This window comes from Bufo bufo, chromosome 3 (assembly GCF_905171765.1).
Source record: "Bufo bufo chromosome 3, aBufBuf1.1, whole genome shotgun sequence".
Lineage (NCBI taxonomy): Eukaryota > Metazoa > Chordata > Amphibia > Anura > Bufonidae > Bufo > Bufo bufo.
This window is the reverse complement of record NC_053391.1, coordinates 155492892-155516068: the sequence shown is the minus strand read 5'-3', so window position 1 is coordinate 155516068 and position 23177 is coordinate 155492892. Positions and strand designations below refer to the sequence as shown.

Genomic DNA, 23177 nt, shown 5'->3' with positions numbered 1-23177 from the left:
TACTGAGCCGAACACGTGTCATCGGGTGCTTTATAGCACTCAATGGCACGTTCCGCCCAGCCAATCACTGTAATGCCAGCAGCCAACATGGCTACGGCATTACAGTCAGGGCCAGTACTTACCTGCACGTTTATTGGCTGCGGCTGAACACCGCGATGTGCCGAGCATCGCGATGCTCCAGTAAAATTTGTGTTCGGCCGAGCATGCTCGCCCAACACTAGTGAAGATGTCTCAGACAGTGACTAAAGGAAAAGCCCCTACACAATAAAAAGGGGTTGGCCACTTTAAAACAATCCACAATGAACAAGTACACAAGTCCATACTGTGCTACAGTAAATAGACATGTCATTTCAGATCACCGGCGCTTGTCTCATTGGTCCCCAGCTATGTAACCATCCCACCGCCGCTTCCACCATATTAATTGGAACCCAAATGACAATGGTCATAAGGTGTCATATGGTGTAATCACATGTCCCCATTCTTACCCATGAACAGCTGAATCCTCCACAGACACCGGACAGCATTTTTACTCATCCAGCGCCTGCGCAGAAGAAGAAGTGGATGGGTAAGGCTACTTTCATATCTGCGTTTTTGCTGTATGGTTTTGAGATCCGGCAGAGGATCTTAAAACCACAGTGAAACACTTCTGTTATAATAATACAACCAGCTGCATCCGTTCAGAATGGATCCAGTTCTATTATATTGAAAATAAAGAAACCGGATTGACTTACGGTACAATGGTTGAAGTGCCGGATCTGTTTTTTTCATGTCTGAAAGAAACTGATACGGCACAGTTTTTTGATGCTGTATCCGGCTTCTTTAGTTTCCTATGCTGCACACAAAAACTCTGCTTGCTGCGATTTTGTGTCCGGCATAGAAAAGCAACAAAACCGCAATGGAATTCATTCTTGTGAACTCCGTTCTGGTTTGTTCTTTTTTGTCCCGTTTGAGGACAAAACAGAATTGTTGTGCTGCGGTTTTGAGACCCTATGCCGGATCTCAAAACCGGCAAGCACAACGCAGATGTTAAAGTAGCCTAAGAAAGCGGTCACATGATTTAATCACGTGACTCCTGCCATTTTGGTTTTCTTGCTTGTTACAGACTTGGCAGCGGGATGTTTGCATAGCCTTTGGATGGGAAGCTGCCGGTCTTCTGTTCCATATTGTAAGTGGGCTTTTCATACCCTGGACGCGTGCACCACGACTCTGCCAGAGGAGTGCCGACTGCTTTCCCCCTTTTGGATGGGAAGCTGGGTGCCTTGTGACAAACAGCTCAGCTGTAAGGTACATATCCAATTACTGTGGCTCAGCATGGACTTGTGCGCCAATTCAGCCTGAATTCTATAGGATAAGTAAGTGCCTTGCTGATCTCCATCCTTGAAAACTTCAAGTTGCTTAGGCCTGTTTCACACTTGAGTTGTTGTTTTCCGGTATTGAGATCCGGCAGAGGATCTTAATACCAGAAAAAAAAATTCTGTTTGGTCCTCATGCATTCTGAATGGAACGAGATCCATTCAGGGTGCATCAGGACGTCTTCCGTTCGGCAGCATTCTGTTTTGTGTCCGGTCATAAAACTGGAAAAAAAAACTGATCTGTCACTGAAAACAATGTAAGTCAATGGTGACGGATGATTTTTTTTTTAGCGTTTTGATTTCACACAAACACATCCTAACGGAACAGATAAATACTGATGCGCAAAATCCAAACTGATCCATTTAATTCTGGTATTGAGATCGTCTGCCGGATCTCAGTACTGGAATTAACAAGGTAAGGGTGAAAGTAGCCTTAGTCACAACAAGGCAAGGACACTTATATGCTAAGGTAGGGACAGCCTCATGACAGTCAGCATACATCTTGCGATCTAGCAATTATTTTTTTTCTGTTCACATTTCGATGAAGGTTAAACCTTAGAAGAACATTTCTGTAGTACTCTAAGTCATAAAAGGTTTACTAAAATAAGAATATATAGGGCCTGATTTATCATATCATTTTTGTGGATCTCTGTTGCCTTCGGCACTTTCCCATAAAGGGGTGTAACCAAGGCAGGTAGAGGACGGGGCGATTGGGCTCGTCACACTGACCATCTTTTACACTTTTTCTGGCATAAAAGAATACTGAAATCTACGCCAGCCTGGAGATCAGTCTAAGCACACAGACTGAGGAATGCTGTACCTAATTTATGATGAAGCATATGTCTCATCATAAATTAGGCGACATGCCTCTAGCAGTGCATGGGGTTATCATAGACTAGTGTACATCGCCGATCTCTGATAAATCACACCCAAAGTGTTTTAAGGGCTGTATTAGACCTGGAGATGGTTGGTAAGGCCAACCCTAAAAAGCGTTCATAGGAACACTCGTTAACGATAATCTGCCTGTGTAAAGGTGCTGCCAATTACATGGTGAACGAGAACGTTTATCGGCCAAATTTTTAAGTAGACTAAATAATCATCGTTTGCCATCGGCATTTCCTGCTGTTTAATCACTCTCCTCTGCTGTCATATAATGATTTTGTTTGGCGATGAGCAAAGGCATAGCAATCACTCCTACTCACTCATACTGTGGAGGAGAACGCGGCATGTAATAGCAGCGGTCTCCTTCACTGACGAACAGGTGATTGTCGGGAAGGACAATCGTCAGCCGCATCTGCCGGTGTGATACAGGACCAATACTGCACCCTAAATACATTTATTTCAAGAAATCTTGAACAAAATATTGGAATTACACTTAAGCTTGGTCAAAAGATTAAAATTTATAGTATACTAAAAAACAACAAAACCCTTCATAGCATCAATTTCATATACTTCCATTCTCTTTGTTAGATAATACCGTCTTTCCAGAATGGATTTTTTTTGTGATTGTACCCGCTTTCTTTGCTGCTATTGCTTTCTTCTTATGTAAAAGGTAAGCATTTTTCTATTTATATGATCTAAAACGAGCTTTTGTAGAGCAGCTTCTTAAACTGCTGGATATCTAAGGACTCACAACATACGCTGTCTCCTTGAAGGGGTTGTCTCACTTCAGCAAATGGCATGAATCATGTAGACAAAGTTAATACAAGACGCTTACTAATGTATTGTGACTGTCTATATTGCCTCCTTTGCTGGCTTGATTCATTTTTCCTTCACATTATACACTGCTTGTATCCAGGGTTATGGCCACTGCTACAGCTCAGATACGAGGTGGCGGGGAGGAGGGCTGCTGCGTAGGCGTGCCTGTGTGTCTTCCCACAGTCCCAGCCACCAGAGAGGCCAGGGCTTTTTCCTATAGTGTGCAAGCATGGCCACTGATGCTGGATTGCAGGGTGGTCGTAACCATGGATATGTGCAATGTATAATGTAGAGCAGCTTTTTACGGCATCCACTGGGATACTGTATAGGATAAATAACCTGATAAATGTATTACGGATGTGACGATACCAAATATGTGGAGGGGATTTTATTTTAGCCATGTTTTCCACTCAAGAGCTTTTTTCCAATGGCAAAAGATTTTAAAAAATATATATTATTTAAGAAAACTTTTTTAAACTTTTTTTTTTAAACTATTTACTAGTCCCACATGGGGACTTTAGTAGGCGATCTTTTGATCACTTACAGTAAAATACATTCCATTGCATAAGCAATGCAATGTGTTATAGAAGATCAATAATGACATCCACCAGCAGCCTGTGCCAGAGAGGCGCAGCCAGCTACAAATACTCTTAAAGGGCTTCTGTCACCCCACAAAAGTCATTTTTTTTTTTTTGGATAGTTACATTCCTTATAGCGCGATATAGGAGAATATAATCTTGTCACTTACTTTCATGCGGCTGTTTCTTTAGAAAACGAAGTTTTATAATATGTAAATCCGGTCTCTACCAGCAAGTAGGGCGTCTACTTGCTGGTAGCCGCAGCAGAAAACCGCCCTCTCGCCGTGTTGATTGACAGGGCCAGCCGTGATCTCCTCCTCCGGCCGGCCCTGTCAGTATTTCAAAAATCGCGCGCCTCTGTTCATTCGGCGCAGGCGCTCTGAGATGAGGAGGCTCGTCTACTCAGAACTCCCTCAGTGCTCCTGCGCCGATGACGTCTTCTCTTTCGGAACATCACCGAAAGAGAAGACGTCATCGGCGCAGGCGCACTGAGGGAGTTCTGAGGAGACGAGCCTCCTCATCTCAGAGCGCCTGCGCCGAATGAACAGAGGCGCGCGATTTTTGAAATACTGACAGGGCCGGCCGGAGGAGGAGATCACGGCTGGCCCTGTCAATCAACACGGCGAGAGGGCGGTTTTCTGCTGCGGCTACCAGCAAGTAGACGCCCTACTTGCTGGTAGAGACTGGATTTACATATTATAAAACTTCGTTTTCTAAAGAAACGGCCGCATGAAAGTAAGTGACAAGATTATATTCTCCTATATCGCGCTATAAGGAATGTAACTATCCAAAAAAAAATATATGACTTTTGTGGGGTGACAGAAGCCCTTTAAAGCAGGCCTGGGCATTCATTATGTGTCCCTGCACAGTCTGACACTGGCAGCACTGATTGGATAGTATCAAACTGTGCAGGGACCCACCACCAACTAGTAACACCCACCTGAATCTTCATTGCAAACTGATATTTATTCATTTATAACTTCTAAAAGGATTATTAAAGGAATGGCATAATATAAGAATGGATGCTCCAGAACTGTTATCACAAGAAGGATACAAAACTAAAACACACCTTTCAGTAGAGGTTACATTCTAAGATGTATAATTGGTATGTTTTTTTTTTTTTTGTTTTCTACACTAAGGCAGAGTATTAGACCACCTTTTCCCCATTTATATAATGTTTTCATCAGTGTTTCATTATTAATATTATTGATATGATTTATTGTTTTTTTCCTTCATTTTTTTCCCTTTTCATTCTAGTTATATCAGTGCACAATTATCTGGTTACTATATTATTACATTTTTACAAAAATGCATTATATTATCATTTTGCAGATATATGAAAATACTGCTTCTTAAACCAATTCCGCATCCATCTCAAAATATTAAAAACTGGTTGTATATGAATGGAGAAAATGATTTAAGAACACAGGTAAATTTCTGTTGAACAGAGACTAATTCCTGAATTATTAAATTTTTTTAATTGTGCATTAACAGGAGTAGACTGAATTTAAAACCGAGAACCTTTCACATTGAACATTGAGTGAAATTTGCAGGCGGCATAGAGCAGGAAGAGCTGAGCAGATTAACTTTTTAAGAGTTTTGCCCAAGCTTTGCTTCAGCATTTGAGAAATGTAACTAACAGTTCATCCAGGGCCGAGCAGGCAACAGATGCAGGATGAGGTCTGTTTTTCTTCTCATATCTCAGGCTCGGTACAGCTAGAGGTATGGGACTGGTCCTATGTAAAAGGTAACAGTCTAAGTTTTATAACAAGAATTTCACATTATCTCCTCTACATTGAAAGATAAAGCTGTTAGCAATCGTCAGAAGTGAAAGCTGCTGAAAGTGAAAGCAGGTTTCAGCAGTCCACACAAACAAGGAATGGAACCCAGGCACACATACTGGAACCCAAACAAACTGCAAATGACACAGAACAGACAAGACAAATGGGAACCAGCACACTAGCAGCTGCCTGGACCCCATGCAGAACAGATGCATGGCGGTCTCAGCCAGGGCTACGAAAACAGTCAGACAAGCAGAAGCCTGAACCCCATGCAGAATGACACATGGTGGTGGCAGAGCGGCACACAGAATAGATGTCCTCCCTCAGGAGAACCCAGGAGCCCTCCCACAGAAGGCAGAATGTAAATAGGACAGAAGCAACAAAGCACTGCCAGGCTAACATGAACGATACACAAGACAGAGATGTCCTCCCTCTGGAGAAACCAGAAGCCCTTTCACCGAAGGCACAGAACATACACAACAGGAGCAGACAGGACAAGCAGATGCCTTTTCCCCATGCAACACATGGCAGACACAGGCAAAGCAGCACACAGGTACATCAGGTGTCCTGGAATGTTTTAGACCGGGTCTCAGCTCGCTAGCATGTACTGTTCCTGATATATATAAAAAATGCAAATATAGCACATCACATGACCTACATTAGCCAATAGAAGCCTGCAGGTCTTTCTCTTCATATCCCAACTGCCATACACATGGTCACATGTTCCTTATCAGCCAATAGAAGCTCGCAGGTCCTTAGTCTCCACATACACACAGTTTTACACCAGGTTTCCATAACAACCCAGCCATTTTTCTTCACTGCTGCAGGTCAGCTTTAAAAGGGCAGAGGCGCTGTGTATGACACTGTTAAGGGACCGGAGTGCTGTGGAGGTCACAGTTAAGGGGAAGTTCCGCTATGGAGGTCAGTGGAAGGGGAAGATTGCTGTAGAGGCAAGGGGGCAGGGTGTTGTGGAAATCACTGTTAAGGAGATGGTGTACTGTGGAAGTCACTAATAAAGGGGAGGCCGCTGTGAAGATCACTGTTTAGGGGGTGCGATGCTGTGGAGGTCACTGTTAAAGGGGTGAGCACTGTGGAGGTCTCTGTTAAGGGGGCAGGAAATGGTGGAGGTCACAGTTAAGGGGACGGTTCTCTATGGAGGTCAGGTCAGTGTTAATGTACATGTTGCATTTCTTTTTTGTACAAACCGGATTCCAAAAAAGTTGGGACACTATACAAATCGTGAATAAAAACTGAATGCAATGATGTGGAGGTGCCAACTTCTAATATTTTATTCAGAATAGAACATAAATCACGGAACAAAAGTTTAAACAGAGAAAATGTACCATTTTAAGGGAAAAATATGTTGAATCCGAATTTCATGGTGTCAACAAATCCCCAAAAAGTTGGGACAAGGCCATTTTCACCACTGTGCGGCATCTCCCCTTCTTCTTACAACACTCAACAGACGTCTGGGGACCGAGGAGACCAGTTTCTCAAGTTTAGAAATAGGAATGCTCTCCCATTCTTGTCTAATACAGGCCTCTAACTGTTCAATCGTCTTGGGCCTTCTTTGTTGCACCTTCCTCTTTATGATGCGCCAAATGTTCTCTATAGGTGAAAGATCTGGACTGCAGACTGGCCATTTCAGTACCCGGATCCTTCTCCTACGCAGCCATGATGTTGTGATTGATGCAGAATGTGGTCTGGCATTATCTTGTTGAAAAATGCAGGGTCTTCCCTGAAAGAGATGACGTCTGGATGGGAGCATATGTTGTTCTAGAACCTGAATATATTTTTCTGCATTGATGGTGCCTTTCCAGACATGCAAACTGCCCATGCCACACGCACTCATGCAACCCCATACCATCAGAGATGCAGGCTTCTGAACTGAGCGTTGATAACAACTTGGGTTGTCCTTGTCCTCTTTGGTCCGGATGACATGGCGTCCCAGATTTCCAAAAAGAACTTTGAATCGTGACTCGTCTGACCACAGAACAGTCTACCATTTTGCCACACTCCATTTTAAATTATCCCTGGCCCTGTGAAAACGCCTGAGCTTGTGGATCTTGCTTAGAAATGGCTTCTTCTTTGCACTGTAGAGTTTCAGCTGGCAACGGCGGATGGCACGGTGGATTGTGTTCACTGACAATGGTTTCTGGAAGTATTCCTGAGCCCATTCTGTGATTTCCTTTACAGTAGCATTCCTGTTTGTGGTGCAGTGTCGTTTAAGGGCCCGGAGATCACGGGCATCCAGTATGGTTTTACGGCCTTGACCCTTACGCACAGAGATTGTTCCAGATTCTCTGAATCTTCGGATGATGTTATGCACAGTTGATGATGATAGATGCAAAGTCTTTGCAATTTTTCACTGGGTAACACCTTTCTGATATTGCTCCACTATCTTTCTGCGCAACATTTTGGGAATTGGTGATCCTCTACCCATCTTGGCTTCTGAGAGACACTGCCACTCTGAGAAGCTCTTTTTATACCCAATCATGTTGCCAATTGACCTAATTAGTGTTAATTGGTCTTCCAGCTCTTCGTTATGCTCAAATTGACTTTTTCCAGCCTCTTATTGCTACTTGTTCCAACTTTTTGGGGATTTGTTGACACAGTGAAAATTGGAATCAATGTATTTTTCCTTTAAAATGATACATTTACTCGGATTAAACGTTTGATCTGTCATCTACATTCTATTACAAATAAAATATTGACATTTGCCATCTCCACATCATTGCATTCAGTTTTTATTCACAATTTGTTTAGTGTCCCAACTTTTTTGGAATCCAGTTTGTACATGAAAACAATACATATAGGGAGAAATAAAAGACCCCCTTGCATAGGTACATGATCACATGGAGGTTTCATGTCGGGCGATGTCCTCTTAATCAAGACAATATTCTCCATCAAGATATCCTGAAATAAAAAGAACAACAATAAATGGAGAGCACCAATCTCAACATATACACTCCCAGATATAAGGCAAGGACCCCACAAGTCCATGACTATATCACCCTAAAATCAACGTTTAATCCATTAGGTTTTAAAGTTTGCAATTGGTAAATCCAATAGAGTTCACACTGTTTCAGCATGACTGACCTATCACCACCCCACCGTGGCATGGCGACCTGGTCAATGATCCTTAAACGTAAATCCCTCTCAGTGTGTTTTGCTTCCGTAAAGTGTTTAGACACTGGTAAGTCTAACCTCTTTTCCTAATAGTGTATCTATGTTGGTTCAATCTTGTCTTAACGTCCCATGTGGTTTCGCCTACATAAAAAAGAGATGACACAGGCATTCTAACAGATACACGACGTCGGAGGAGTCACAGGTCGGGTAATGTTTGATCATATATTCATCCCCTGTCTGTAGATGTGTGAAAGTGGCACCCCTTAAAATCAATGGGCAATTCACACATCCAGGGCAGGGAAAGCAACCTTTTCTAGACGCACAACAGTATGTACTAAACGATACCTTGCTTGTACCGATGTCCGCCTGCACCAACTGGTCCTTAATATTGCGTGTGCATCTATATGACATCATTGGAGGGTTGGCAAATTCGGGGAAATGTCTGAAGTTACTGCCCAGAATGGGCCAATGTTACTTCAGAATACCACCAATCCTATCACTCAAAGGTGAAAACCGTGTAACATAGGGGATGCGTTTAATATCATCTACCTTGGTTACCTCTTTTTCCAATAGAGTCTTTCTGGATTGCATCATAGCCCTCACTGTATGTTGCTGTACAAGTTTCTTGGGGTAACCTCTCTTGATAAATTTTTTGCCCATTTCTGCAAGCCTATCCACAACTTCCTCCTCCCCTTGTACTATCCTCCTAACTCTGAGCAACTGGCTATATGGTAATGACCTGACCATGCTCCTGGGGTGACAACTGTCATATCTGAGCAGTGTGTTTTTATCAGTCACCTCGGTGAATAGATCAGTGTGTAAATGATCACCCGATCTACTCACTGTCACATCCAGAAATTGAATTTCTGTCTCAGAGGCAACAAGTGTGAACTTGACTTCTGGGTCAATGCTATTGAGGAAATCACCAAACCGTTGAAACTCCTCAATAGAGCCTGTCCATAGCAGGAAGATGTCGTCTATGTAACGCCACCACCCCAGAACACGTCTGAAGTGGTGGCTAACATAGACGTACATCTCCTCTAGATGTGTCATAAAAATGTTGGCATAATTTGGTGCTACATTTGAGCCCATTGCGGTCCCGCGTAATTGAATAAAATACTCATCCTGGAATAAAAAATTGTTACAAGTGAGCACAATATCTAAGAGTGTAATCAGAAACTCTCTACACTGCATAGAGTAAGGTGTGTCAAGTAGACATTCTCTCATCGCATCGAGACCCCTGACATGTGAAATGGATGTATATAAACTGACTACATCAAATGATGCCAAGATGACATGTGCCGGGAGTTGTACCTTGCTGACTTCATTTAAAAAGTGTGTCATATCCCTTACATATGACTTAGAATTCTATCACCATATGTTCAGAGGGCTATCTAGAAAAATAGCAATCTGAGAGAAAGGGGAACCAATGCCCGATACTATGGGACGGCCTGGTGACTTGTGGATTTTTGGTAATATATGTCACCGGAGTTCTTGGTCGTTCCACATAAAGAAAGGAGTGCAATTTGTCATCAATTACACACTCCTCTTTAGCAGAATTTAAAATCGTACGAATCTTTCCTAGAAATTCGACCTTAGGATTACCTGATAATCTACGGTATACATTTTCATCATTCAATTGACGATGAATTTCATCCACATAGTCAGTTGTGTCCATAACAACTACCGCTTCACCCTTGTCTGCCGGTTTAATGGTCAGACAAGGGTTATTGGAGAGTTCCTTCAGGGCATTGGTCTCCTTCAATGTCATATTTCTTTTCACACACATCCCATCATATTCAGACATTTTTAAGGCATCCAAATCTAGTCTAACCGCATTCACAAAAGTGTCAAAAGCCACATGAACATATGTTGAGAGCACTATGTTCACTAGTTTGACAAAGGCTCCATTGAGAGAGCTGAAATGCTGAATTGCTTTTGGGTGTAATAAACATCACCTGAATTTCACTACAAGACCGGAGTGCTGCCCTTTCTTCATCATTTTTATATATATATATACAGTACAGACCAAAAGTTTGGACACACCTTCTCATTCAAAGAGTTTTCTTTATTTTCATGACTATGAAAATTGTAGATTCACACTGAAGGCATCAAAACTATGAATTAACTCATGTGGAATTATATACATAACAAACAAGTGTGAAACAACTGAAAATATGTCATATCCTAGGTTCTTTAAAGTAGCCACCTTTTGCTTTGATTACTGCTTTGCACATTCTTGGCATTCTCTTGATGAGCTTCAAGAGGTAGTCCCCTGAAATGGTTTTCACTTCACAGGTGTGCCCTGTCAGGTTTAATAAGTAGGATTTCTTGCCTTATAAATGGGGTTGGGACCATCAGTGGCGTTGAGGAGAAGTCAGGTGGATACACAGCTGATAGTCCTACTGAATAGACTGTTAGAATTGGTATTATGGCAAGAAAAAAGCAGCTAAGTAAAGAAAAACGAGTGGCCATCATTACTTTAAGAAATGAAGGTCAGACAGTCAGCCGAAAAATTAGGAAAACTTTGAAAGTAAGGGCTATTTGACCATGAAGAAGAGTGATGGGGTGCAGCACCAGATGACCTGGCTTCCACAGTCACCGGACCTGAACCCAATCGAGATGGTTTGGGGTGAGCTGGACCGCAGAGTGAAGGCAAAAGGACCAACAAGTGCTAAGCATCTCTGGGAACTCCTTCAAGACTGTTGGAAGACCATTTCAGGGGACTACCTCTTGAAGCTCATCAAGAGAATGCCAAGAGTGTGCAAAGCAGTAATCAAAGCAAAAGGTGGCTACTTTGAAGAACCTAGAATATGACATATTTTCAGTTGTTTCACACTTGTTTGTTATGTATATAATTCCACATGTGTTAATTCATAGTTTTGATGCCTTCATAGTCATGAAAATAAAGAAAACTCTTTGAATGAGAAGGTGTGTCCAAACTTTTGGTCTGTACTGTATATATACACTGCGTGCAGAATTATTAGGCAAATGAGTATTTTGACTACATCATCCTCTTTATGCATGTTGTCTTACTCCAAGCTGTATAGGCTCGAAAGCCTACTACCAATTAAGCATATTAGGTGATGTGCATCTCTGTAATGAGAAGGGGTGTGGTCTAATGACATCAACACCCTATATTAGGTGTGCATAATTATTAGGCAACTTCCTTTCCTTTGGCAAAATGGGTCAAAAGAAGGACTTGACAGGCTCAGAAAAGTCAAAAATAGTGAGATATCTTGCAGAGGGATGCAGCACTCTTAAAATTGCAAAGCTTCTGAAGCGTGATCATCGAACAATCAAGCGTTTCATTCAAAATAGTCAACAGGGTCGCAAGAAGCGTGTGGAAAAACCAAGGCGCTAAATAACTGCCCATGAACTGAGAAAAGTCAAGCGTGCAGCTGCCAAGGTGCCACTTGCCACTAGTTTGGCCATATTTCAGAGCTGCAACATCACTGGAGTGCCCAAAAGCACAAGGTGTGCAATACTCAGAGACATGGCCAAGGTAAGAAAGGCTGAAAGACGACCACCACTGAACAAGACACATAAGCTGAAACGTCAAGACTGGGCCAAGAAATATCTCAAGACTGATTTTTCTAAGGTTTTATGGACTGATGAAATGAGAGTGAGTCTTGATGGGCCAGATGGATGGGCCCGTGGCTGGATTGGTACAGGGCAGAGAGCTCCAGTCCGACTCAGACGCCAGCAAGGTGGAGGTGGAGTACTGGTTTGGGCTGGTATCATCAAAAATGAGCTTGTGGGGCCTTTTCGGGTTGAGGATGGAGTCAAGCTCAACTTCCAGTCCTACTGCCAGTTTCTGGAAGACACCTTCTTCAAGCAGTGGTATAGGAAGAAGTCTGCATCCTTCAAGAAAAACATGATTTTCATGCAGGACAATGCTCCATCACACGCATCCAAGTACTCCACAGCGTGGCTGGCAAGAAAGGGTATAAAAGAAGAAAATCTAATGGCATGGCCTCCTTGTTCACCTGATCTGAACCCCATTGAGAACCTGTGGTCCATCATCAAATGTGAGATTTACAAGGAGGGAAAACAGTACACCTCTCTGAACAGTGTCTGGGAGGCTGTGGTTGCTGCTGCACGCAATGTTGATGGTGAACAGATCAAAACACTGACAGAATCCATGGATGGCAGGCTTTTGAGTGTCCTTGCAAAGAAAGGTGGCTATATTGGTCACTGATTTGTTTTTGTTTTGTTTTTGAATGTCAGAAATGTATATTTGTGAATGTTGAGATGTTATATTGGTTTCACTGGTAAAAATAAATAATTGAAATGGGTATATATTTGTTTTTTGTTAAGTTGCCTAATAATTATGCACAGTAATAGTCACCTGCACACACAGATATCCCCCTAAAATAGCTAAAACTAAAAACCAACTAAAAACTACTTCCAAAAATATTCAGCTTTGATATTAATGAGTTTTTTGGGTTCATTGAGAACATGGTTGTTGTTCAATAATAAAAATAATCCTCAAAAATACAACTTGCCTAATAATTCTGCACTCCCTGTATATACACTGTTCAAAAAAATAAAGGGAACACAAAAATAACACATCCTAGATCTGAATTAATTAAATATTCTTCTGAAATACTTTGTTCTTTACATAGTTGAATGTGCTGACAACAAAATCACCCAAAAAAAAAAATATGGAAATCAAATTTTTCAAACCATGGAGGTCTGGATTTGGAGTCACACTCAAAATTAAAGTGGAAAAACACACTACAGGCTGATCCAACTTTGATGTAATGTCCTTAAAACAAGTCAAAATGAGGCTCAGTAGTGTGTGTGGCCTCCACGTGCCTATATGACCTCCCTACAACGCCTGTACATGCTCCTGATGAGGTGGTGGACGGTCTCCTGAGGGATCTCCTCCCAGACCTGGACTAAAGCATCTACCAACTCCTGGACAGTCTGTGGTGCAACGTGACGTTGGTGGATAGAGCGAGACATGATGTCCCAGATGTGCTCAATTGGATTCAGGTCGGGGGAACGGGCGGGCCAGTCCATAGCATCAATGCCTTCGTCTTGCAGGAACTGCTGACACACTCCAGCCACATGAGGTCTAGCATTGTCTTGCATTAGGAGGAACCCAGGGCCAACCGCACCAGCATATGGTCTCACAAGGGGTCTGAGGATCTCATCTCGGTACCTAATGGCAGTCAGGCTACCTCTGGCGAGCACATGGAGGGCTGTGCGGCCCTCCAAAGAAATGCCACCCCACACCATTACTGACCCAATGCCAAACCGGTCATGCTGGAGGATGTTGCAGGCAGCAGAACGTTCTCCACGGCGTCTCAAGACTCTGTCATGTTTGTCACATGTGCTCAGTGTGAACCTGCTTTCATCTGTGAAGAGCACAGGGCGCCAGTGGAGAATTTGCCAATCTTGGTGTTCTCTGGCAAATGCCAAACGTCCTGCACGGTGTTGGGCTGTAAGCACAACCCCCACCTGTGGACGTCGGGCCCTCATATCACCCTCATGGAGTCTGTTTCTGACCGTTTGAGCAGACACATGCACATTTGTGGCCTGCTGGAGGTCATTTTGCAGGGCTCTGGCAGTGCTCGTCCTGTTCCTCCTTGCACAAAGGTGGAGGTAGCGGTCATGCTGCTGGGTTGTTGCCCTCCTACGGCCTCCTCCACGTCTCCTGATGTACTGGCCTGTCTCCTGGTAGCGCCTCCATACTCTGGACACTACGCTGACAGACACAGCAAACCTTCTTGCCACAGCTCGCATTGATGTGCCATCCTCGCATAAGCTGCACTACCTGAGCCACTTGTGTGGGTTGTAGACTCCGTCTCATGCTACCACTAGAGTGAAAGCACCGCCAGCATTCAAAAGTGACCAAAACATCAGCCAGGAAGCATAGGAACTGAGAAGTGGTCTGTGGTCACCACCTGCAGAACCACTCCTTTATTGGGGGTGTCTTGCTAATTTCCTATAATTTCCACCTGTTGTCTATCCCATTTGCACAACAGCATGTGAAATTGATTGTCACTCAGTGTTGCTTCCTAAGTGGACAGTTTTGATTTCACAGAAGTGTGATTGATTTGGAGTTACATTGTGTTGTTTAAGTGTTCCCTTTATTTTTTTGAGCAGTGTATATCTATCTATCTATCTATCTATCTATATATATATATATATATATATATATATATAAATATATTAGTACAGACCAAAAGTTTGGACACACCTTCTCATTCAAAGAGTTTTCTTTATTTTCATGACTATCAAAATTGTAGATTCACACTGAAGGCATCAAAACTATGAATTAACACATGTGGAATTATATACATAACAAACAAGTGTGAAACAACAGAAAATATGTCATATTCTAGGTTCTTAAAAGTAGCCACCTTTTGCTTTGATTACTGCTTTGCACACTCTTGGCATTCTCTTGATGAGCTTCAAGAGGTAGTCCCCTGAAATGGTTTTTACTTCATAGGTGTGCCCTGTCAGGTATAATAAGTGGGATTTCTTGCCTTATAAATGGGTTTTGGACCATCAGTTGCGTTGAGGAGAAGTCAGGTGGATACACAGCTGATAGTCCTACTGAATAGACTGTTAGAATTGGTATTATGGCAAGAGAAAAATGAGAGGCCATCATTACTTTAAGAAATGAAGGTCAGTCAGTCAGCCGAAAAATTGGGAAAACTTTGAAAGTAAGGGCTATTTGACCATGAAGGAGAGTGATGGGGTGCTGCGCCAGATGACCTGGCCTCCACAGTCACCAGACCTGAACCCAATCGAGATGGTTTGGGGTGAGCTGGACCGCAGAGTGAAGGCAAAAGGACCAACAAGTGCTAAGCATCTCTGGGAACTCCTTCAAGACTGTTGGAAGACCATTTCAGGGGACTACCTCTTGAAGCTCATCAAGAGAATGCCAAGAGTGTGCAAAGCAGTAATCAAAGCAAAATGTGGCTACTTTGAAGAACCTAGAATATGACACATTTTCAGTTGTTTCACACTTGTTTGTTATGTATATAATTCCACATGTGTTAATTCATAGTTTTGATGCCTTCATAGTCATGAAAATAAAGAAAACTCTTTGAATGAGAAGGTGTGTCCAAACTTTTGGTCTGTACTGTATATATATATATATATATATATATATATATATACTCATAATTGTGGAGGCCCACAGAAAATAGCGGTCATGTCATTTATACCAAACTGTGAATACCGTAAAAATAAATCCTACAAAATAATGTTAAGATTGCTGTTTTTTATTCCTAAAAATAAAATAAGTTATTTCATATACTATATGAACCCCAAAATGGTTCCTAATAAAAAAAAATCTAGTCGCACAAAATTCAAGTCACAGCTAAATTAAAGAAAAAATAAAAGTTATGACAGTTAGAACATAGAGCTGGAAAAACGTTACTGGTCCGTAAGGCTAAAATTATTTATGTCATTAAGGGGTTAAGAAATGCACTTGTGTCCCCTGAGTTGTGGGCCAACTAGATTTACTAATTCAAATTCTACTGTGACGGTAACGTACACTACACACAGGGGGGAGGATAGTGACCACTGCGCTCTACCCTCACCCCTGGCCCTGCCTACTTGCCTCGCAAGTCCTAATGACAGGGGACAACTAGACGGCAGTCCCTAACTTAGGATACGTGCTGGGAAGACAGACAAGACAAATAACGGAACGTGAACGGACCGGGTCAATACCTAGAGAGCTACGCAGTACTAAGGAATGAGCAGAGAATAGTCAGGAAAAGCCGAGGTCAAATACCAGGAGAGAAACAAAGTACAAAAGGAGTCCGCAAAGAATCGTCAAGTGGAAGCCGGTGTCAGGATACCAGGAGAGATGCGCAGTACAGGAGGAGCAGGCAGAGAATCGTCAGGGAACACAGGATCAAGTAAGTATGCAGGAACAAAACAATCACCAGATACCTAAAATTAACAGGCAACCTGTGGCCAGCAGGCTGCCTGTATTTATAGTGGGGAGTGAGGGTCATGTGATGTGGCCAGCATCACATGACCGACAGACCGACCAGTCGAGCACCGAGTGATCAGCTCGGCGCTCAAGGCAGACCTAGGAGCAGGAAGCCTCCCAGCTAGCAAAGCTGCCCTGGGAACAAGGTCAAACACAGATCCTCGCTCCCGAAGCTAAGCAGCAGGTCTGAGGGTGATGGGAAACTGAGTGCGCCTTCGGAACCCCGTTACATCTACAATGAAAAAGTAACGTTTGTTTGTTTCCAAATTTTAATGTGACTATGAAGGGTTAACAAATAGCTTTGCGGGAGAAGATTCAATATAACTTCTTGATTGAAATTCCTGTTCTTTCTGTCATTAGGATTCCAGTGGGTGGTCCTATTCAGTGAGCTCTGTATGCATGCTCATAAATGGAAGTGTAACGGATAGTGGGTGAGGAACTACAGTGTCAACTAACCAGTTTTACTTAGGATCCTTGATTTTCATGGAATAGTCTCAGTGTAGTTGGCAGCTGACCTACTGGGGTCAGGGACTCCAGTGCGAAGAGCTTGAGGGAACAGGCTAACCGCGTAGTCAGGGAACAGGCTGAGGTCAGGGCAGGTAGAGTTTGTGCATATCCATTAAACAAGTCCAAGGTCAGAGCAGGCAGCAGAGGGTCAATGCACTAAACATGCTGAGGTCAAGGCAGGCAGTAGGCAGAGTTCTGTACATGGCAGGCAAACAGAAAAGCACACCTTCACTAGGAGTAGCAAGCTAGAATACCTAAAGCACAGGCACCCTACCACTGAGGAAGTTGCCTTAAATACCCAGGGACAGACAACCATAGGCTGGGGAAAAGATTAGGATGTGTGTGCTGGCCTTTAATACCTGAGAAGCACAGCCACATGCCCCGTACGACGGGAGAAATGTGGCTGAAGATGGAAGTGCAGGCTACTGTCTTCTAGATAAGCACAAGATACCGGTAGCTGGTCCTGCTGTGGGTGAGGCTAAGGAGGAGCTGCGGGACCTGGCCATCCTTCAAGATGTGAAGGGTGAGTAAAGTTGCACCCATGCCCACCCGGAGAGAGGAGCAGTGGTGGGCATGAACTGCAGTACTAACAGGAAGACTGAGAAGCATTGAGTAGGACTGCCACAGGACTCCAAAAGCACAGAAAGAACAATGATTTCACTCACTACATTACAGGTTATGCTGAATGATTTCCCACAGGACTATATATGATTCTGCTCAGATCTTTCACACTGTAACATGCTGTACTCAGACTGAAAATGATTTTCATGATGAAAGGTTCCCTTTAAGTATTCTGAATGATTTACATACTGTAGTGATATATAATGCTGGTGAGCCGCTATTTAGATTTTTATACATAGGCTCAGTTGAAACTGTATTTGTCTGTATATGACTGTCACTGGCTACCATCAAAGTATAATACATAGCATGTTGTATGCAGTACTTTTTTCAGCTGTATGCAGCTGAATTAAAAGGCACTGCACTGTTCAATACACTTGGTTCTGCACAATCTCGATGTATACTCACCATACTTATCCGAAAAGGAAACCTTTTGGCCAGATTGACTACTAAGCCCAGCATGAAGAGAGAATAGCTAGATCAACAAGACTTCCCACAAAACTACACGTCAGTCTGCTCAGCTCCTCCTGCTCTATAACCGCTTGCAGATTGGTTTATTAGAAATATGTGGGTCCATTCTGCACTTCTGTCTGCCTGTAACTGTACATTGAGACACACAGAGTTGTGTTAAAATCATTCTGTGGAATGAGGTATCACATGTCAGATGTTTTACAGAGAGAGCCTTTGGGCTGAGCATATCATTGAGCAAGTATTTCTGTGTGTGCTTCAAAAAAACATTTTTTTTTCACTTTTTCAGGCAAATGTCACTGCGCAAAATGAACAGTTTGTACCCCTTACTGAAATAGAGATTGTAGCAACTACTAAAGACTGCGATGAAAAACCTTAATATAAATAAACTTTTGTATAACATGCCTCAAAAATGTCATGGTGAATCTTGAAATGTTCACTTTTGTGTTCCACACGAATCAATAGCATACAGACATACTGTACACATAACAAACATCGTAAAGAGTAATAGATAAATACTATATGTAGATATTCATTGTGGCGAGAGACTATCACAACCAAACAATCTAATTCAATATAGAAGGGCAATCAAGAACATATAAAGCGGTCCCTCAAGTTACAATATTAATTAGCTCTTGGACAAACATTGCAAGTTGAAATCATTGTGACTTGTGACCATAGGAAAGCTAAGGCAGTGCTCCAGAATAAGGTACTTGTAAATTGTTTCTTGTTGTATAATGTTATGTAATGTATTGTATACCCAGTATATCTTTGTGTGGATCGGTCAGGGTTAACCATCTTGTAGGAAGCTAAGTGATGTACTTAGGTCCGCCTCTAGTTCAGTCTAGAGTTAACTGAGGAATTGAGAGAAGCAACATGTGCTCGCTCCTTAGAGGTCTAGTCCAACATCCTGTCTCTGAGAAACCCACAGAGTGAAACCACCTCTACTTCACGGTACTCCAGAGAGAGAAAAGGTCGAACTAGAAGATCTAGAGTTTGTAACGCCAAGCATTGGAGTCAGCGAGTAAGGTATTTTCTGTTTAAGGCTGATAAAGACTTTACTACAATGAAAGTGACATTGATAATAATACACCATTCCATGCTTTGACATAATCCTGGCCGGCCGTATGTTAATCCTGTATCCCTCAGCTGGGAATTACAGACAAGTTGGCAAGAACCTTATTGCCAGCCTTAGATTCTACAGAAGGAGACTTTGGAAAGAAAGAGAAGGAGTACTACAATCCCCAACCTTGCTTATAGCCATACATGGTTATCTGGGAAGGTTTGCACTATTAATTGTTTGTTTTGTTGCCGTTGGGTGTACTAGGATTTTCCTTCTGCACTTTATTAAAGAGATGTTTGTTTGTTTTTTTACAATCGACCTGGTTACTGACTCTAGCATCATTTGCTGACCACAGGAACCTACATCTTCTGCCTTGCACTCATACAACACTCATAACAACAAGGACCTCAACATCAGGGTGTACCCTGAGGGAAGAAAGGATGTGTCCTCCCGTCTCTGCCCAGCCTTAGGGAGAATCAATGTGAGGATTATCACTGTGAATAACTGTTGCAGCCAGAGCTCCTACCACTCTCATTCTCTGGTCTTCATGGGCATGCAAGACTAGTCATATTTTCTAAGGTGCTGAAACTAAAACCAGTTTATTTTAGATTAATTAATTTTAAGTCCCAGCATTTTATAGAACAGGATGAGCTGAATATGGTAGATTGATTTATAATTTTGTCAGGAAAAAAAATTCTGTAAAACTTGTGACTTATTTATTTAAATCTCCTCTTTCTAGGTTTGGAAGTCAAATGTGCAGCTCTATCAGTGATTGACAGGTATTAGTGTATATAAACATATACAGGGAAGACTGTCAATCACTAATAGGACCACCTACATGACCCATAAGGGCAGAATGACAAGAAATGTAAATGAATAAATAATTTTTTTCTACAAAACTGTATTGATCTGCTCAGCTACTCCTGCGCTATAACATGCTGCCTTCAGATTGTACTGCATTGGTTCGCTTTAAAATTGCTAAGATCCCAAGGACAGGAGGAGGTCAGGTGTACAGACGTTGGGGCAGGTTATGGTTTTACCTAGAAATTGCAGATTTATGGAAGAAAGTTACTGATTTGTTATCTAAAGTAGTTTGGCTTCCTGCCCATTCTTTCCTAGAGAAGAGTCAAATAAAGGAAAAAATGGAGTAAGGGCTGAGAGAGGGAATGAAAGGGGTGGATGGGAAAGGAGGTTAAGGAAAGGAAGAAGCGCCAAGGGACACAGGGATTTGGATTATCCTGGGGAAATGAAACTGGTGGAAATGTAGTAGTGGTCAGTAGGTTGCACCAGCAGTAATCAATTCAACCAAGGTCATGGGTGAACTGCATTAGATCATGAGAAAAGGAAAAAGAAAGACTAAACCGAAATGCAGAGGGGTGTGGTGGGGCGCAACAAAACTGGCCAGAGATATAGAAGATAGCCAATGTTGTCAATAGCTATATCATAATAAGTTTATTTTGATATAGCTATTGACAACATTGGCTATCTTCTATATCTCTGGAGAGTTTTGTGGCACCCCAACCACACCCATCTACATTTCGGTGTAGTCTTAGAGAAGAGGATTGGATAAAGCTGTTTATAAAAGCAGAGAATGCTAAAATAAACTTCAGAGTATTGTATGTCATTTTATTATGTTTGATTGATGTTTGCAACATATAAATAGTGCTACATAGTTTTACTGAAGAAACTTTTACCTTTTCAGGTTACACCCTATGGTTCAGATTTATCAATGATTCCCATTTTACACCAGTGTGTCAGAATGACAACTACGGCAGCCTGGAGCTTCGGTAGATTTCTGTCTTCATTTCTGCCAGAAAGCTGGCAGATATTAAGATAACTGTCGGGTCCACTGGCTCCACCCCTCACCTGCTATACCCTCTTTTTGAGAATGTAGCGAGGGCTGAATAAAAATGTTAAGTGTGACAAAATTTATTGGTAGTGTTGTTTAAAGTGATGAATAGTGATAGAGTTTGTGACTTTTTTATTTCACAAAAGTGGTGTGGTAGGAATGATAAATTCTCCCCTATGTACTGTATGTTTCCCCCAAATTGCACTTTCTTTGTTTCTTATCGTGCAGTACTGTAACTTTTTTCCTGTTGTTGTGAGAGTTTTATATGACTACTGCAATAAAAAATAAAAAAATAAAAATAATTTACACTTGAGTGTATAGGCTGTAAAATACAAAGGAGAGACTGTATACAGTTTGCGAATAAAAAAGTTCCCCAATGTGACAAGGATTTGCTTTTTACAAGACAAGACAACCCATCGGAACACTGAAGACAGCTCACTGTAAGGTCTCATGCACACAACTGTTTTTGGGATCCACCTCCGATCCTCATTTTTTATGGTTTGGTTGCCTTTCCCATTCATTTCAATAGACACTGCAAAAAACGAGGACAGCACACAGATGTCCTCCTTGTGCTTGACCACATCTTTATGTCCTTATGTCCATACCACAAAAAAAGATGTCCTAAGTCAATGGGTCTGCATAAAATACAGATGACACATAAAATCCATCCTTGGATCATTTGCTCAAGGGACAGCCCTCTGAGCCCTGTGCAAACTCTGTAAACTGTACAGACTGACACTGGGAAAGCAGAGATATGTCGACTAGGCCTTGCTCATGTGAAATACTTCACAATGCCTTGCATTGATGTTGACAGGGTAACAGTATATTTTGGTTTATAAAACACACTTTTTCCCCCAAAAGTGGGGGGAAAAATGCAGTGCATCTTATAAATCAATTACAAATAAGTGCTTCCACTGGAAAAGTTCATTAGTATGCACGAGGCGTGGGACTGTAGCACTGCTAGCTTTACTCATCGCTCTTTGGTCTTCTTTCAGGCCACCACTGCACTGCGTTCTGATTGCTTCTAGTATAATGATGTAGTGCACATAGGCATTCACTGTGGCTTGACAGCTCATGGGGCCCAGAAGAAGAACAGGGAGCAGTGAGTGCAAGAAAAGCGCACGCCTGGAGCAGGAGAGGTAAGTTTATTTTTTATTTTTTTGTCTGATCTGAGGTCTGGTCATATCTGAGAAAAGCTACTTAGACCAAAATGCGTCACATGCAATAAAATGTGGCAATAAATATATAGCATATTGCCAATAAGTGAGTGCTGGTCTTTTCTTTATGACTTGAATTGAAGTGCCTATCCTAAGATGCTCGCACCACAATGAAGATACTGGAATGCCGACTTGCATATGCAGTGACCAGGAATGGGGTACGCTGACGCCACTTATGCAGTGGGTCAGGATATGGGTGGATAATACAGGGTGGGCCATTTATATGGATACACCTTAATAAAATGGAAATGGTTGGTGATATTAACCACCTCAGCCCCCCTAGCTTAAACGCCCTTAATGACCAGACCACTTTTTACAATTCTGCACTACACTACTTTCATGGTTTATTGCTCGGTCATACAACTTACCACCCAAATGAATTTTACTTCCTTTTCTTCTCACTAATAGAGCTTTCATTTGGTGGTATTTCATTGCTGCTGACATTTTTACTTTTTTTGTTATTAATCGAAATTTAACGAAATTTTTCACTTTCAGTTGTAAAATTTAAAAAAAAAAGACATTTCTATATACATTTTTCTCTAAATTTATTGTTCTACATGTCTTTGATAAAAAAAAATGTTTGGGTAAAAAAAAAAATGGTTTGGGTAAAAGTTATAGCGTTTACAAACTATGGTACAAAAATGTGAATTTCCGCATTTTGAAGCAACTCTGACTTTCTGAGCACCTGTCATGTTTCCTGAGGTTCTACAATGGCCAGACAGTACAAACACCCCACAAATGACCCCATTTCGGAAAGTAGACACCCTAAGGTATTCACTGATGGGCATAGTGAGTTCATATAACTTTTTATTTTTTGTCACAAGTTAGCGGAAAATGATGATTTTTTTTTATTTATTTTTTCCTTACAAAGCTTCATATTCCACATGTCTTGCATTGAAATCTGCTGCAATGACCCGGTTACTGCGTTCACCAGAGATCAACACAATTTCTATC

At 41.9% G+C, this 23177-nt stretch overlaps 1 protein-coding gene across 5 annotated transcripts in view; it reads left to right on the top strand.

The window, feature by feature from the left end:
* Positions 1–21375, top strand: part of LOC120994857 (interleukin-5 receptor subunit alpha-like) — an 87506-nt gene extending 66131 nt beyond the window's left edge. For 3 of the 5 annotated variants that reach the window (XM_040423711.1, XM_040423710.1, XM_040423708.1), the window contains 4 exons: positions 2823–2904; positions 4961–5057; positions 20860–20937; positions 20969–21375. In XM_040423711.1, the coding sequence (XP_040279645.1) occupies positions 2823–2904; positions 4961–5057; positions 20860–20937; positions 20969–20989 (278 nt within the window). In that variant the 3' untranslated portion in view covers positions 20990–21375. The other 2 variants (XR_005777485.1, XM_040423709.1) reach the window with 2 other exon arrangements.
* The last annotated feature ends 1802 nt before the right edge of the window (positions 21376–23177 follow it).